An 18,998-nucleotide genomic window follows, 5' to 3' on the forward strand; every position below is an offset into this window, starting at 1 on the left:
GCTTGTTTGCACACTCACCATAGAGCTGATTTTCAGAGGCTCCTTCTTCGTGCCGTCTGAGCGATAACTGCATCAGGAACAACAACACTTTATTGTGTTGTTTTGTTATACATGTCAACTATGTTGTTTGTCAAGCAGTTCATAAAAAAAAAATCAGATATTAAAGTATTTATTACCAATAATAAACACCAGTGGCCGATAGCACAAACTGCTAAGACTAATCTTACTAGTTAGACTAATTTTTGGTTAAGACTGTTGATCATTTGAATATGAAAATAAGACTGAATAGGCCTAACTAATTGCTAGTTGGTCAGACTAGTTAGTAGTTAGTTAGTTAATAAAATTGCTAGTTAGTGACTTAGTGGCTGTATGAAACTGGACCGAGGTCACCACAATATTACAAGTAGCAAGACATAATATTTTTGCATAAAGAAAATAAAACCTGTTGTAATATATATGTTATGCAATATTAGCTAATGCATTAACACTAATTAGACCAGATGCAAAACTCAATCAGTGATCATGCTGGTTACATTAAAGAGCTGCGTCTCAACTCACCGACTTACACTACGCCCTAAATCATGACTGTTAGTGTGTACTTACACTACGCCCTAAAGCAGGGGTGGGGAACCTTTTTCCTATCAAGGGCCATTTACAATTTTTTAACATTTTTAAGGGCCATTGTAATGAGGTTCAGTGTTTGGAAGGAAGAAGAGAGGGTCGGCATGACTGGGACTCGTACGTTTTATTCAGAGGTGTAGTGGTAAAAAAAGAGGTGGGTAAACTATAAATTCTGGTGGACCACGACGTGGTCACCCGGTAAGGTGGGCCACTGCCTACCGGTGTATGTGTATCCTGATGACATTGCTATAGGCAGGGCTCGACATTAAGCCTTTCATACGCTTGTCCTTCGGACAAGTAATCTGTCATTCACTTGTCCGAGTAAAAAAGTTTCTCGTCCGGATTTTTTATTTTTTTTTGTTAATTTATTCTGAAACAATATTCTCATCAGTGTTCAATTAGCTTTGATTTAAATCGGCATATTGTAATATTTGCACCTTTAAAGGGCATCCCCTCCCCCAATATTATTAAATATATGCTTCATCTTTCATTTTAAATTCCTAAATTTGATCAATAAATTAAATTATTTCGAATAATAAGACACTATAGGGCTGATCAAATTAAATCATTTACACTGAAAAATTACAATTGCATAAAATAATGTTATGAAATTGATTTAAATTTACAAATAAGAAACGTTGGAAAGAATGATCTACTTTTAAACATAACACAAACCGCCAGTAGGTGGCGGCAGGCGACCGTCTTAATGAGTGAGTCGATTTGCAAACGATTGTTCAAACAAACGATTTGTTCAAACGGCTGATTCATTCAAACGATTTGTTCAAACGGCTGATTCATTCAAGATTGAGACAGATGTTTATGAATGGGTCATTGAATCTTTGACTCAATCATTCGTTCAAAATGCTGAATCAGTAATGGAAACAGGTTGAGTGTTCCTGTGAGATGCGCCGTGGTTCTGCTGTGATTTTTGTTTGGAACTATTTTCGCTGCTGAAACAGAACAAAAACAGCCAATATTGCATCTAAAATGTAAGTGACTTAATTTTAACTGTTTATTGAACTGTTGTAGGAAATCAATGTCACATTTTTAATCGTGATGGTGTTAATTGAGGTTGCTTAACATATGTTAAAAATATAAAAACTCCACATTTAGATATTTTATAGGCAGTATGTTGTTAACTGAGTGTGTGTGTGTGTGTGTGCGCTCATTTGTGTAGATTTCTCCTCGAGAGGCTGCGCGAGCGTCAACAGCGCAACCTCACCGTCAGTAATAGTCAACAACCAAGGGGGTAATCCATCGACCGGAAGTTGAAGCCGGCCGGGTGCCGCCATCTTGTAGCAGAACTTCACTTGCGTTAGCATTTCCATTGACTACCATTCATTTTGGCGTCACTTTGACAGCGAATAACTTTACATCTGAGGCGTTTAAAGACTCCATTTGTCCATTATTTATTTCTAAAGAAACACGACAATGTATAAATGGCTCCATTACCTTCTATGTTACATTATGGCCCCGTAGAAACAGTTTTAGTAAAAATAGGCTAACGATTGCGTCATAACCACTCGACTCTCTGTCGCGCTGTACAGAAATTACCGTACAGACAGGAGGAGAAGCTCGCTGCCAATCGGGGGGACGTCCCGTCAAGGGAGAAGCCCATAGATAATGAGTCCATAAAAGCAACGGAATACTTACTCCTGCTCACTCACGATAAAGGACTCTTTGCTCAAGTTCCCCGTCTCTGCAAGATTAACGTTGGCAATTTTCACGCACAGCTACTAGAAGATTCACGTCTGTCAGACAGGTTGCTCACGTCATCAAGCTTAGTTTGAGTCGGTCTGAGTCTGCGCGTCAGGAACGGAAGTTCTCAAAAATCGCTAAAAGTGGGCTTCAACTGTCTCAACTGATGCTGCGTTCCAGGCAGGTTTTTGAGCACGTAAATCACGACTTCAAACCACGACTCACGACTTTGTAGCGTTCCAGGCCAGTCACGCCAAACTACCTGAGCGCAAAATACATACTTATTTTTTCAGACACATAACATTGTATTACATAATCGTGTGTGTATATACATACTTATTGTTTCAGACACATAACATTGTAATACATTATCGTGTGTTTATTATTATCATTATTATTATATTATTATTAATTTGACTGCAACGTTATATTGTCCTAAAGTGTATTCTCACTGTGTACCGCCTGCAGAAACACTGCATCCGTAGGGGCTGCCATTGTTGTTTTGTATGGTTTTGCGGGCTATGTGACGTCAGAACTCGTAACTGGGAGTACATCGATCTAGTACGAGTTCACGGGTGGGAAGTCACGGGTTTGACTGCCGTTCCAGTGCACTTTCACAGGTATAAGGTTGGAAAAACACGGGTTACAGGTTGCCTGGAACGCGGCATGAGTTCCAATGAGATCGCTCTGTCCATTTCTTTTACTGTCTATGTCAACAACACTGACAGTAATGCAGCACAATATGAAAGAGTTCGTCTCAGGTTTAACAACCTATGAAACTAATAATTAACAATATGAAACTAAAACGACATAAGCTTAATTTATAGCTATTTAGAGGTGGATAAAAGCACAAAAACAGTCACATAATATAATACTCTTTCCACAGCTTGGGCTCAACTCTTTCCACTAAATCAGCACAGACTCATTCCTTTAGTCGGCCACTCATTCCACTTGCTGTCGGCGAATCTACCTTTCTTTTTTTTTGACAGTCGCCATGATGCATATCAGCGATGACCACCGCTAACGTTACGTGTCTGTTGCGTTCATTCTGACTGTGACCCGGACACAGTCGGAAGCGAAGCGACCACCCGGAAACGTCGACTCTCTTATGTTATTTTATAATATATTATGTTATTTTATAATATTGTATATTATCTATTATATTAAATGTAACGTGGTTGGTTTGTTCAGGGAAGAAGGAGGCGGGAACCGGCAAACGTTTAAACCACTTTAATACATTAATACGCAAATGACAAAACGAAAGTAAAAGCAGTAGCTCCTCGTGGACGACGACCACACACACACATAAAGTAAAGTCCATGCCTGGTCCTCCGCTGTCTTCGTTCCGATCCTTTTACGCGCCCCGAAGCTGATCAGTGAGAAACTTGTAACCGGTGTGGCGCGCGCGCCCCCGAAGCTCATCCGTGAGAAACTTGAAACCGGTGCGCAGGTGACTCATTAACACTCGCGCTACTGGCCTCGCCCTGCTTGCCACTTTGCCTATTTTGTGTTTTCTGTCACAGGAAAAGTAATTGCTGAGATTTTAGGTTCTGAAGTTCTTTTTTTTTTTTTTTTTTTGGGAGGATTTGACTCGCGGGCCGCATCAAACTGTCTTGCAATCATCCTGCCGCGTACTGACCTGTCAATCATCCTGCCGCGTACTGACCTGTCAATCATCCTGCCCGTACTGACCTGTCAATCATCCTGCCGCGTACTGACCTGTCAATCATCCTGCCCGTACTGAGCTGTCAATCATCCTGCCCGTACTGACCTGTCAATCATCCTGCCGCGTACTGACCTGTCAATCATCCTGCCCGTACTGAGCTGTCAATCATCCTGCCCGTACTGACCTGTCAATCATCCTGCCGCGTACTGACCGGTCAATCATCCTGCCCGTACTGACCTGTCAATCATCCTGCCGCGTACTGACCTGTCAATCATCCTGCCCGTACTGACCTGTCAATCATCCTGCCCGTACTGACCTGTCAATCATCCTGCCACGTACTGACCTGTCAATCATCCTGCCCGTACTGAGCTGTAAATCATCCTGCCCGTACTGACCTGTCAATCATCCTGCCGCGTACTGACCTGTCAATCATCCTGCCACATACTGACCTGTCAATCATCCTGCCGCGTACTGACCTGTCAATCATCCTGCCACATACTGACCTGTCAATCATCCTGCCGCGTACTGACCTGTCAATCATCCTGCCACGTACTGACCTGTCAATCATCCTGCCGCGTACTGACCTGTCAATCATCCTGCCGCGTACTGACCTGACCTGTCACTATCCTCCACATGTCATTTAATCTCCTACTGTATCAGAGAAATGCTCGTTGATCTGCAGTCGCGGGTCTTTCATGACGAGACTCCTCATATTAATGCAGAATAAAGCCAAACGGATAATGGCCAAACGGATCTTTATTAAAGTTCACGTGGTTATTGCAGAATGCAGATGAAATATAACACGGATGACATTACATTAATATTTTTAATCAGCTTAATTGTTGATTATTAGTCACTCAAACCCCTTTGTCTAACCTCTCTACTTAACCGTCAGTCACGCACATTGACAACACTTTTACTCGTGTTTGTAGTTCTGTACTGAATCTTCCTCCAAAGTGCAATGGATCATGGGTAATATTAGCTGTTATAGTGAACACGGATCCACACTAATCCACTGGGAATAGTAGATCATCCGGTCATACTCTTCAACACACTATGCTTTGGGACACACTTATTGTAATCTCACACACTGTGTTTAGTGTGAACATTGAGACGCAGGGACAGTGATGAAGTCATGTGACTCACGCGAAGTCCTCTCCGAGTGTGCAGATGAGATGAGCCCCGAACACACTCCACAGGGACAGGCCCCCACAGTCCCACGTCACCATGGCAACACTGCAGTCGGGGGACCAGCGGATCATCTTCACCGGGCCCGTTTTATTCCACACATCTGGGACGAGAGAGGGAGAGAGGGATAGGGAGAGAGAGGGAGAGAGAGAGAGAGAGGGAGAGGGAGAGAGAGAGAGAGAGAGAGAGGGAGAGAGGGAGAGAGAGAGAGAGAGAGAGAGAGAGAGAGAGAGAGAGAGAGAGAGAGAGAGAGAGGGAGAGGGAGAGAGAGAGAGAGGGAGAGGGAGAGAGGGAGAGAGAGAGAGAGAGAGAGAGAGAGAGAGAGAGGGAGAGAGGGAGAGAGGGAGAGAGAGAGAGAGAGAGAGAGAGAGAGAGAGAGAGAGAGAGGTGTTAAAACCAGCTTCACACACACTAAACCAGGGGAGATGTTTCCAGGACACAGGGACATGAGGAGCAGCATATGGAAAGTAAACTGGAACGGGATTTTTTTTTTTGTTCTGGGACAGGAACGTTTTTGTTTTTACTAGTTAAAGGATTAGTTCACTTTAAAAAAAAACTTTTGCTGATAATTTACTCACCCCCATGTCATCCAAGATGTCCATGTCTTTCTTTCTTCAGTCGAAAAGAAATTAAGGTTTTTGATGAAAACATTCCAGGATTTTTCTCCATATAATGGACTTCAATGGGGTCCAAACGGTTCAAGGTCCAAATGACAGTTTCAGTGCAGCTTCAAAGGGCTTTAAACGACACCAGACGATGAATAAGGGTCTTATCTAGCGAAACCATTGGTCATTTAAAAAATAAATAAAAAAGTTTCAGTTTGCACAAATGCTCGCCTTGCTCTGTTCTGTGAGACCGTTTCAACGTAATTGCGTATTACATGACGTCACGAACGCGTGGAAAGAAAGACATGGACATCTTGGATGACATGGGGGAAAGTAAATAATCAGCAAAAGTTTTTTTTAAAGTGAACTAATCCTTTAATGCAGACAGAATATGCGATTAGCAGGGTTCAAAAGTGGCCGCAGTGAAATGTAACTTTTTTTCCAGGAAAACCAATGTAAAATATTTTTGTTCAACATTTTTTGATTATTATTTAGAATTTTGAAGGGATTTTATGACACTATGCAATATTTATACAATTTTAATAAGCTATTTTTTCAATTAGAACTTTTTTTTTTTTTTTATAAATGCAATATTTCACATTAAAATAGAGTGGAGGCTTTTAAAATCCATTTTTTTGAAGTGAGAAAGTGCCATCTGGAGGTGTTAAATGAAAACTAGTGTAATGTCCTGTAAGCAGGTGCACATCTCCCTGTATAAAGCCTAGGACGGCGTGAGGAGTGAATCATGGGCAAACTTTCACTACTGTGTTTAGGATGGATGGTGTGAACACTGAGACGCAGGGACAGTGATAAACTAACACTTTGCAACAAAGTTTCATTAGTAACATTAATTAATTACATTAGTTAACATAATTAAAATACTTGTACAGCATTTATTTAGTTCATTTAATAGTTAATAATGTTATTTTCAACATTTAATAATACATTAAAATCAAACGTTGCGTCTCCAAAAAAGCTACAAATTTAATCTGGCCTCATTCAAATTTTTTTGTTAAACAGTTCAAATAATCTGAAATTTGATTTAAACTCCCAAACTACAGCAGGGAAAATCTGTCTGAGCCTCAGCAAACAGCGTTAACAGCAGCACTTCCTGTTGTTACAATGGTTCATCTCAGGGGATCAGGAAACAAACGTGACAGACTGACACTTCTAAGGAAATCTAGTCCGTGATGTGAGGGTTTGATGATGTGATTCCCACAGTCACGTCACCTTTATTTATACAGCGGCACTTTTACAATACAGATCGCCTCAAACAATAATAATAATGCAACAAAGTTAATGTTTCCAGAAGAAAAAAGCGTCACAGTCCAGCTTAAGTAAGCTTAGTGATGTTTCATTTTTGTTTTTAAAAAAGTTATTAATTTAGTTCATTTATATATATATATAGCGGCTCTGGTGAAAACCGTGATGTCATTGTCCAGCTCAGTTCAGTTCTCATATAATGCCGTCAATGCAGCAGATCAATAATATTGTTGAATATTAAATTAAATGTCCCCAACTAAGCAAGCCAAAGGCAAACACACACACACACAGCCACCAGGGGGCGTCAGTGGATCAGAGAGGATTGTGGGTCTGAGGTTAATAAGAGCCTCCTCCTGCATGTGTGTGTGTGTCTGAGGTCGCAGGAGTGCAGAGGAGAGCCTCACCTGGGTAGTGTTTAGGGGTTAACTCCAGTTTATGAGAGAGCTGCATGGATCCTGTCGAGCTGTCAATCATGTAGACCAACACTGACCCGCTGCAACACACACCATAAACATGATTCACACACACTTCTGCTGATCTGAGATGATCACTCACAAAAAGAGCAATTTCTATCTGACGAAATATATCTAGACTGAGAATAACTACTAAAATATTATAGTGTATCACACCTGATACACACAATCACAGACAGACAGGACAACACACTCACACACACTGACTCACACACAAACACAGACAGAACAACACACTCACACACACTCACACAAAAACACAGACAGACAGAACATCACACACACTGACTCACACACAAACACAGACAGACAGAACATCACACACACTGACTCACACACAAACACAGACAGACAGAACATCACACACACTGACTCACACACAAACACAGACAGACAGAACATCACACACACTGACTCACACACAAACACAGACAGACAGAACATCACACACACTCACTCACACACAAACACAGACAGACAGGACAACACACACACTCACTCACACACAAACACAGACAGACAGAACATCACACACACTCACTCACACACAGACACAGACAGACAGAACAACACACACACACTCTCTCTCACACAGACACAGACAGATAACACTCTCTCACTCTCTCACACAAACACACAAACACACCTTGCGCAGCCGAAGGCCATTAGTCTGTATTTGTTGTTGACGGCGACACACGTGCCATCAGAGACATCAGCGGCCCAAACGCCCTGCAGCTGCTGCAGAGAAACACACACACACACACACGCAACATTAGTACATGAACACACAAAAGCCAGTGTATTTCTGAAAATCATAACGCAATCTAAACGTGTCGCATTCTCAGACATGAGCGTAAACGCTCTTCTGTGGTCAGTCTTTCAGATCAACTACTGTCATGCTGGAGCGTGCTGTGTAAGTGTGTGTGTGTGTGTGTGTGTGTAAGTGTGTGTATGTCTCTCTCAGGTGTGATTTGTGTTGTGTGCGTGTGTGTGTGTGTGTGTCTCTCTCAAGTGTGATGTGTTGTGTGTGTGCGTGCGTGTGTGTGTCTATCTCAGGTGTGATTTGTGTTGTGTGTGTGTGCGTGTGTGTCTCTCTCAAGTGTGATGTGTTGTGTGTGTGTGTGCGTGTGTGTGTCTATCTCAGGTGTGATTTGTGTTGTGTACGTGTGTTTGTGTGTATGTGAGTGTGTACATCTTGAGAATCATCTCTGAAGAGTTGAAGTTAAAGTAGGATAATCTGCACATACAGTATCAGTGAATCATAACGTGTGTGTGTGTGTGTGTGTGTGTGTGTGTGAACACTCACGTCAGTGGCGAGTCTGTTTGCAGTCGGCGTGATGAACCCTAGTCTCCCGTCATCGAACACGACAGCAAACCCGTCCAGCGTAGAGCAATACTCCATATCCCGAATGTAAACGCCCTCCAGGTCCAAACACGGCCCTCCTACACACACACACACACACACACACACACACACACACACACACACACACGTCATTATTTAGATCCACTGCTGAGGTTTCTGTTCGTGTCAGTGCAGGAATCAATGCTGATACACACACGGGAACTGACTGGATTATCCCGAACACGTTCACCGGTCAGGATCATCACGGGTCATACAGCAAATAAAGATTGTACACTTTACAAAAAGGTCTCGTTAGTATTAATGCACTAACTAATATTGCATAACTAAAATATTATAACAGGGTTTTAGCTTTTTATGTAACTGACTTATTAGCCTTAGCAGTTTGGCAACATTAGCCTTAGGCAATATTAGTCTCAGCAGTTTGTGCTATCGGCCACTGGCATTAATTATTGGTAATAAATATGTTAATGTCAGATTGTTTAATGAATTGCTTGACAAACACAGTTGGCGTGTATAATAGGGCTGTGCCGGTAAACTTGTGGCTGCTCCGCCAAAACACAGTTTTTTGTATGTGAATGCTGTTTTACATGAATATTATGACAGGAGTGAAGCAGAAAGCTTCGTTTACAAAAGAAATAATAGGTTAGTGATTAAACGTTACATCGCAGCCGAACGTGTGGATTGGAGAGGAAGGAGAGAGTTGTGTGTGAGCTCTACATTTAAGCTTCTGTTTTGCACCCGATCATCAGCGAATTTAACACTATTCCATTATTTATTCCCCTGGACATGAAATCTCGTTTCGTTTCTCAAATCTTCACTCACGTCTCACACATTTCCGCCGGGGATTATAAACGTGTCTTCCTTTGGTTCGCTTTTAATTAGGCCCATTATATTCGCATCCTTCACTGTGGTGAGCGCTGTAGGAAAGATCGCCTACCTTTGTACTTGCACGTCAAATCCTTTTTGACACAGTTAGTGCGTGTTATCAGACTTGGTAAGGCGCGTCAAGTTCATTTGTAAAGCCTTCTCTTTATTTATATATAAATAAAACACCCCCCAACACCCTCGGCCTGCCACCGTCACAGCCCTAATGTATAACAAAACAATACGATAAGTAACCACCATTCACAAATACAGTGTTTACATTAAAAGAAATGGTAGCCCTAACTTGACATTAAATAACAATAAGCAATACATTTGTTACAGTATTAATCTTTATTAATCTAAGTTAATAAAAATACTGCATTGTTATTTCATGTGTTCGTCAGAGATGAACTTTTCACACAGGAACTTTTGTTTGGATTAAATCTGAACACGTTCATTGGTCATACAGTATATAGGGTGTGTAAGGTGTGGGTGTGTGTGTGACCTCAAGAGTGTATATAGTGTCTGAGGTGTGTGTGTGTGTGTGTGTGTGTGTGACCTCCTGAGGTTCACCGGTCATACAGTAAATGAAGAGTGTGTGAGAGGTGTGTGTGTGACCTCTGGAGTGTTTATATAGAGTGTGTGACCTCTGGAGTGTGTATATAGAGTGTGTGTGACCTCTGGAGTGTGTATATAGAGTGTGTATATGGAGTGTGTGTGACCTCTGGAGGACTGCAGGTCGAGGGAGAAGGGAACGGTGCACAGGTTCACTGGTCATACAGTAAATGAAGAGTGTGTGAGGTGTGTGTGACCTCTGGAGTGTGTATATAGAGTGTGTGTGACCTCTGGAGTGTGTATATAGTGTGTGTGTGTGTGTGTGTGTGTGTGTGACCTCTGGAGTGTGTATATAGTGTGTGTGTGTGTGTGACCTCTGGAGTGTGTATATAGAGTGTATATAGAGTGTGTGACCTCTGGAGTGTGTATATAGAGTGTGTCTATAGAGTGCGTGACCTCTGGAGTGTGTATATAGTGTGTGTGTGACCTCTGGAGTGTGTATATAGAGTGTATATAGAGTGCGTGACCTCTGGAGTGTGTATATATTGTGTGTGTGACCTCTGGAGTGTGTATATAGACTGTATATAGGGTGCGTGACCTCTGGAGTGTGTATATAGAGTGTATATAGAGTGCGTGACCTCTGGAGTGTGTATATAGAGTGTATATAGAGTGCGTGACCTCTGGAGTGTGTATATAGAGTGTATATAGAGTGTGTGACCTCTGGAGTGTGTATATAGAGTGTATATAGAGTGCGTGACCTCTGGAGTGTGTATATAGTGTGTGTGTGACCTCTGGAGTGTGTATATAGAGTGTATATAGAGTGCGTGACCTCTGGAGTGTGTATATAGAGTGTATATAGAGTGTGTGACCTCTGGAGTGTGTATATAGAGTGTATATAGAGTGTGTGACCTCTGGAGTGTGTATATAGTGTGTGTGTGACCTCTGGAGTGTGTATATAGAGTGTATATAGAGTGCGTGACCTCTGGAGTGTGTATATAGAGTGTATATAGAGTGTGTGACCTCTGGAGTGTGTATATAGAGTGTATATAGAGTGCGTGACCTCTGGAGTGTGTATATAGTGTGTGCGTGACCTCTGGAGTGTGTATATAGAGTGTATATAGAGTGCGTGACCTCTGGAGTGTGTATATAGAGTGTATATAGAGTGCGTGACCTCTGGAGTGTGTATATAGAGTGTATATAGAGTGCGTGACCTCTGGAGTGTGTATATAGAGTGTATATAGAGTGTATATAGAGTGTGTGACCTCTGGAGTGTGTCTATAGAGTGTGTGACCTCTGGAGTGTGTCTATAGAGTGCGTGACCTCTGGAGTGTGTATATAGAGTGTATATAGAGTGCGTGACCTCTGGAGTGTGTATATAGAGTGTGTCTATAGATTGCGTGACCTCTGGAGAGTGTCTATAGAGTGCGTGACCTCTGGAGTGTGTATATAGAGTGTGTGACCTCTGGAGTGTGTATATAGAGTGTGTCTATAGAGTGCGTGACCTCTGGAGTGTGTATATAGAGTGTGTCTATAGAGTGTGTGACCTCTGGAGGACTGCAGGTCGAGGGAGAAGGGAACGGTGCACAGGTTCACTGCTCTCCTGCCGTTACTGACACTGTCCCAGTGCAACATGTGGAGGAAACCATCAGCCGTCGCCACTAACAGATCCTCCTGGAGCGTCTGCAGACTGACACACACACACACACACACTTCACATCAGATCAAGCCTCTGGATTACCAACATTACGATAGGTCACATTTATACACACACACACACAAAGCCTCTTGATTACCAACACAACGTTAGGTCACATTCTCTCTCTCTCTCGCACACACACACACACAGACACGATTACCAACACACCGTTAGGTCACCTTTACACACACACAGGTTATTTTCATTGCAAGAGTTGTGCTGTACATTTTCTACCAGTTAGAACTTATATTCAAACTTCATCTAGAGTCCTGGTTTGCTCATTTTTTCACACCAGGATTATTATTGCTAACTAAACCGATTAACAATGTTTTTGTTTTCCGCGTGTGTGAGTGCGCGTGTGTGTCTGTGTGTGAGAGTGTGAATGTGAGAGTGTGAATGTGAGAGTGTGAATGTGTGTGTGAATGTGTGAATGAATGTGTGTGGTGTGTGTGTGTTTTGAGTGTGTGTGTGTAGTGAGTGTGTGTGTGTTTTGAGTGTGCGTGTGTAGTGAGTGTGTGTGTGTTTTGAGTGTGCGTGTGTAGTGAGTGTGTGTGTTGTGATTGTGAGTGTGTGTGCGTGTGTAGTGAGTGTGTGTGTGTGTGTGTGTGTGTTTATGTACCAGCTGATAGGAGCCTCCAGGTCGACAGGTTTCTTCATCTCGAGAGTCAGAGCTGGAGCGCACTGTTCCTCCTTATAGCCCGGAGTCACCTTAACACGAGCACTGCCCCTGACACACACACGGAAGAATAACATAATCTGTTAAGTCTGTGTGATTTAGTCTGAATGCTTCATTACACACAACACACACACACCATTATAAACACAGTCCCAGCCCTTAAACAGCATTTTATATTCCTTGATATTTACAGATGAGAGATGAAAACAACACGAGCACAGCGACACACACACACACACACACACACACACACACACACACACACACACACACACACACACACACACAGAGTGTGTGGAACATGTCCTGACTTGACAAACGCCATCCTGAACACTGACATTTGAAGATCTGAAGAGTGTGTGTGTGTGTTTTGGAGTCTAATTGAGGTTAATGGGCTACAGGTGTGTGTGTTTGTGCGCATTGAAAGGCCGTCACTCAGCGCACAGTCACATTGTTACGGCAACCAGGGTTTCTGCAGGAATCTTCAAATTAAATATGCTTTTTGATGTCTTTTTTCATTTTAATATATATATATATATATATATATGTGTGTGTGTGTGTGTGTGTGTGTGTGTGTGTGTGTGTGTGTGTGTGTGTGTGCTGTCAATCAATTAAAAAAATGTACTCGATTAATCACACATTTTTTCTGTGATTAATCGCAATTAAAACCCTTACATTTTTATAGGTTTATATTAGTTTAAATATAAAATGAATGTAGAGACAACATAAAGACAGTATATTTTAAATACTTGTTTAATGGCATCTTTTTATGAATGAAGGTCAGTATCACTGATATACTAATACAGCTATTGATATCTGGATAAAAATGATTTTAAACAATTATAGCCATCCAACATTACAGTGTAATTGAAACCTAACAATTTTTTAACATTTATTGGGCTTCAAAAAAATATAACAAACAACTTTTAATTTAAGTGAACTTCAAACAATCCTCACATAAACCCAAAATAAATGTCATATTTACCTGTGCTGTTCCTGTGTGCGTTCACACCGGACGCGAATAGCGCGTCAGGCGCGAGTGATTTCAATGTTAAGTCAATCCAAAGACGCGTTACGCGCATAAAAAATTCCTGCGGCGTGTATATAGCGTCAAGTTCGCGTGAATGGTGCGAATCGAGCGTCTGGCGCGTTACGCGCGAATGTTTTATGTAGTGCTTTTTGTGCATTCTCGCGTTTGACGCAAATTCACGTCTGCCGCCCGAGTTGAAAAATCTGAACTTCTGCGTCAATTCGCGCCGCGTTAACCAATCAGGAGCCTAGCTGCTTGCTGCTGTCACGTGGTGAAGTGACAGTTTATAATGTTATTTTATGTTTGGCCTCAATAAATTATTTTGTAATATGACAAAAATGCTTGGTGTGCAAAGCAAATCTTTCACATAAAAACTCGATTTCAATATATGAGAGATACTCACATTTTGTATTGAATGCTATTTATTCCATATCTAGAATAGATATGTAGCCTCCAAAATAAATGTAGCCTCCAAAAGTGAAACCTGTCCTGTGATTTTTGTTTAAGTTTTTATACACTAAATTGTGTTTGTTGTATAAAAACTTAAACAAAAATCACAGGACAGGTTTCACTTTTGGAGGCTACATTTATTATCAAAACAAAAATAAATGACAGATTAGGTGGATGCGGGCGAGGGTGAACCTCGCGCCGGGCTGTAGAGCGCGGGCTCGTCAGGCATAGACCACTGGAGGCCGAGGGCTTATACGGCCTACGCTGTCCTCGTCAGCGTCCTCACCGTTAGGTCCACCAAACCTATAGCTCCTGGAGCAAATGGTGAAACTCCTGAAACCCTCCGGAGGGTCTGGTGGACCCGAGTACAGCGACGATGTCCCCTACGCAGCTGTTTCTGCTCTCCAGAGCATATACCAGCGGTGACTCTCTCGAATAATGCTAATGCTAATGCTCGATAAACATCTAAAAAGATGGCCGCCGACGGGTTTCGAAACTTTCGCCTTCGGATTTCGCCTCTGACACGCGAATTAACACAAAGTGGTCAAGCGTATAACTAGACGCGTCAGGCGCGAATTTGACGTGCTATTCGCGTCCGGTGTGAACGCACAGTAACAGGTAGGGCGTATACAGAAATTTAATAAAGTTATCAAACAGTCCGCACGGCATAAATAAATTAAATATAGACTAATTCTTATTAAAGCTAAAAAAAGTTATTTAGTCAAGAGCAGTGAGTAATTTTCTCTGTTCCTTTTGTTCTTAGATTAACTTTACTGACAGAAAACTTTATTGGCTGCTGTCCCTTTAAAACCAGCCGCTGCTGCACGCGGATCTCAAACTATTTAACTAATTTAAGACTGCTCTTATGTTACGGTTGGAATTCTATGAAACATCATGGTATTACCTGGTCTCCCCTGTTTATTGTCGCAGCTCTTTACAATACAGCGAACACCCATGATAAACTATGCTTTTACTATCTAGTAATTGCTGACTCTTATTACTCCAACTCTGAACGAACTCTCTGCTCCTCATCACGGTGCGTCTCGGGTGCTGCGCTAATCACTCCGCCCAAGTAGCAGTGCTTCGCCTTCTGAGAATATAGCTCCCAGTATTTATACGGTTAAAAGATGGCTGTGTCTCTCATATGACCTTGTTATTTGTACACTCTGTGACTATACAAATCACAACATGTAAATAGGAAAATGTTTGTGTTATTTTGTCACTTATTGGGATTAGTATGCTAGCTGGAACCATTTACATCCAGTCTTTGTGCTAAGCTAGGCTAGCGGTGGGTGCGTCAGATAGACTTATAGCACGCACGGAGATGAAAAAGGTATGTGTGGACTTATCTAATTCTGGGGGATACGGTGAATAGGCTAAAGTCCCAAAAAGTCGGCGTGTTGCTTTAATGTAAAGAGTCATTTCTTATTACTTCCTATGATAAGCAAGCATATACATCACAGAAAGTGCTGGAATATTTCAGTTCTCATCTTGTTTTATTTCAGACCTTAATAAACACAACAAACTTACAAAACATTGATGAGCCAAACAAGTTCTGTAGCTTTACAAAAGGAATATGCTACAACTTGATGAATAGATAATAAAATATAAAAAAATAAAGTGTGCTCCTGTTTTACAGCTTTTCGATGATGTTCATGTTGCGTAATTGACCCTTCGCTAAGCCCCGCCCTCCCTAGTTACTGTTGCTACGCCTGTCAAGCTTTCGCGCCTGGTACGTCTATTACAGTGTGTATGCACCGGTGTCAGACATTCCCAATGAGATAATTAGTCATTTTTAGCGAACATGTTAAATATCTGAGAGAGCAAGACAAAAGGGACTGCAGTATGCATTCGAGGGATATATATCCACGACAAAATATGCAACCGATTTGAGAATAATTTCTTAAAAAAATGAAGCTAAAGCCTATGGTGCCTGCGCAAACAGCAACCGCCTCATACGCTGATCATTCAAATGGGAAACACACAAATTGAGGAACAGCTATGTTCGTGCACAGCAGGGTAAGTGAAATGTGAAAATAATCTAATAATTATAAATCAAACAGTTTATCCAGATTTATCCATAAATCTTGTGGAATAACACTAACACCGGGAGTTAGTGTTAGTGTAAAGCTAACGTTACTCAGTCAGGGGTAGTAGGCCGTCGATTAACAAAATGCTTAAATATATTTTAAAGTATGTCAGTGAGCCTCCGTCTTGTCTTTAATCGTCTTATTTTACGTTAAAATATATGCATTATGAACAAAGAGCCGTCATTATTTCTAACTTCCAAGCAATAGGTGTTTTTGTTAATCCTGTCGAATAAGTTGTGAACGGGGTCTCCCACACTGCTTGATCCACGCCCATCATGTCTCCCCTTGGCTTTTAGATTTTTCGGGAAGGAAAACAATTCCAAACTTTTAGGATACCGGGTATCAGATTTGCACAATCCATATGCACACAACGCTCCTCGCTCGAAAGCTTGCCAGACCTCCCGCGCCTAGTTACGGTTGCTAAGATACGATTGGCCAGTGGCGGTTTTCGGGCGTGGCTTAGCGAAGGGTCAATTGCGTCACTTCATAATGTTCCCATGGCAACAGGTGGAAATGGCTGCTCTTGTGTGAAGCAAACTTTTTTGCAACGAAAATACGAGGATTATGAAATCATGCAAACCCCGCATATTTTGCACGGAAATCGTCAATTTATGCAGCGAAAGTGCGGCGTATTTGAAAAAATGCGGCCCCTGCATAAATATGCGGACTTTGGCTGATTATGCACTAAATCATGCGATCGCATAATCAAGTTTTTCTGGAGGGACTGGACTGAGAAACTGGAAGAGAGGGACACTTCTCTGAGAAAACAAAGGAAATAAGCCTTTGAACTATTGCTATATTACCACCACACGATCACACTTGAGTTGATCACCTCCCAATTTACACATCATTCCCTTCACCCATCCCGACCTGAATACACCCAAACATCTATATGGTTTAAAATAAGCAATTATCATACAGTATTATACATGTTTGGTATCATTTGAAATGTCTCGGTGCGACTGGTACACAGGTCTCATTCCCACAGAAGTAAACCAGTGTGGAGAGGTTAGAGATATCTTGTTAAAGGGGTCATATAATGGTACATGCACTTTTACAAGTTGATTGTACTGAAATGTGTGTTGGCAGTGCCTGTACACAACCATCATATAATGATAAAAATCCATCCAGTGTTTTTGTTTTAATCTCCTTATATGTTTTCCCCTGTCTCAAATCGAGCCGTTCGAGCCTGTGACGTCACACGCTCGGAAGCCCCTCCCACGATTGTTGATTGACAGCATCGTTTCAACACAGACCCGCCCTCGCTCGTGAGTGAGCTGTCAATCATAGTCTGCGCGGACCGGCGCGGTCATTGTTGATATGCTGGAGCACTGTCTATGAGCAGAATGGCGTCTAAGTGATTGTGGTGTTCTGTTCTTGGGTGTAATAACGAACACAGTCATTTTAATGTTCCTAAATCCGAACCGCTGAAGACGCAGTGGCTGAGTTTGTTTTCGAAGGGAATATTCCCCACGAGCAACGTCAATGCTCTCATGTTTGCCGAATCATTTCTCAGTGGACTGCTTTATAAACGAGGATCAGTGTAAAGCTGGTTTTGCTAAGAAGCTGCTCATGAAGAAAGGATCGGTACCAGCTATTCGTGTTCCTGCTAAACCTCCAGAACAACTGAAGTGAGTGTAACGTTTTATTAAACTTTATATTAATATTTATGTTAATCTTTGCAAATTGCTAGCTGCACGCTTCACAATGAATGCGTCTAAGGTTTACACTCAGGGTACATTACGGCATGTTTTCTATGTATGGCGTTCTCAATATAATTCATAATTCCACGTTTATACTGAACAACGCGTTATGGTTATTGTGTTATTGTGTTACAAACGGTGTACGCACAGAACAGAGAGGCGGGGTCAGCGAAGCTCATTATCATTTAAAGGCATATGCACTGAAACGGCGTGCTGAAAACAGAGCTGTTTTTAACCAGGTAAAATAAGTGTTTTCTTACAATACTAATGAGAGTTTTTAATTAAAGTATATTACAAACTTTTAATTTAGACCCTAAAGAATCATATTAGCTTGTACAAAAATGGCATTATATGACCTCTTTAACAGCTGTGTGTTTGTCCCATGACAAGCAACGTCTGTCCCCCCAGTAAGTCTGGGACGGTGATTAAAGCAATTTCCCACTGTGAACTCATGTTTACATGTGAAAAGAGGTTTCTGCCGTGGTCTGAGTATTTAGGGAGATGCTGAAGAGGCTCGTGGCGATTTGTAACTCAAATCAGCCCGTGATGAGTGTATGCAAAACACTACACATCATGCATTTCCTAATGTCGGGTTCGCATCTTCTCTCTTTATTCCAGAGCATTTGATGTTTTGTATTTATTATCTTTGAATTGATTATAAAATTGGCATGATACATTTACTTGACATAAAAAATTGTTACATTTCTGACTCTGACATTGTCCTGCCAAGGAGATTAAACGGATTCGTATGTTAGTGCAAGTTTTGCGTCAGATTAGTAAAAACTAATAATTGGCGCTAATTCAAGTGTACTTGGTTCGCAAAGACAAGAAGTGAATTTCCGTTTAGAACAGCAAAAACACTGCTTGACCAACCTAAATCTGTGTGTGTCTTACCTCTGTTTTAATTTAATGTTACTTTAGATAAGTGTACGTGGGAAACCACGGCATGGCCAATCCAAAGCTATTATAAGAGAAGTAATGTTGGTCGACTTATATCTGTAATAGTGGCCATACCTCTACTGAAGTAAACGTTTAAATTAAATTCAAGTGTATG

General features: G+C 41.6%; 1 protein-coding gene across 3 annotated transcripts in view; it reads right to left on the minus strand.

Annotated features, from left to right (window-relative positions):
• LOC130078127 (guanine nucleotide exchange factor subunit RIC1-like) overlaps positions 1-18,998 on the minus strand; it is a 42,641-nt gene that overhangs the window by 21,893 nt on the left and 1,750 nt on the right. The window contains exons 2-8 of one of the 3 annotated variants that reach the window (XM_056243637.1): positions 12,615-12,722; positions 11,844-11,986; positions 8,821-8,957; positions 8,161-8,249; positions 7,446-7,534; positions 5,132-5,276; positions 19-67 (exon numbers count right to left, since the gene is read on the minus strand). In XM_056243637.1, coding sequence (XP_056099612.1) covers positions 19-67; positions 5,132-5,276; positions 7,446-7,534; positions 8,161-8,249; positions 8,821-8,957; positions 11,844-11,986; positions 12,615-12,652 — 690 coding nt within the window. In that variant the 5' untranslated portion in view covers positions 12,653-12,722. Of the gene's footprint in view, positions 1-18; positions 68-5,131; positions 5,277-7,445; positions 7,535-8,160; positions 8,253-8,820; positions 8,958-10,466; positions 10,542-11,843; positions 11,987-12,614; positions 12,723-18,998 lie in introns of those variants that run through there. The other 2 variants (XM_056243636.1, XM_056243638.1) reach the window with 2 other exon arrangements.

The sequence above is a fragment of the Rhinichthys klamathensis genome, unplaced genomic scaffold, assembly GCF_029890125.1.
Source record: "Rhinichthys klamathensis goyatoka isolate OS25496 unplaced genomic scaffold, OSU_Roscu_1.1 h1tg000819l_1, whole genome shotgun sequence".
Lineage (NCBI taxonomy): Eukaryota > Metazoa > Chordata > Actinopteri > Cypriniformes > Leuciscidae > Rhinichthys > Rhinichthys klamathensis.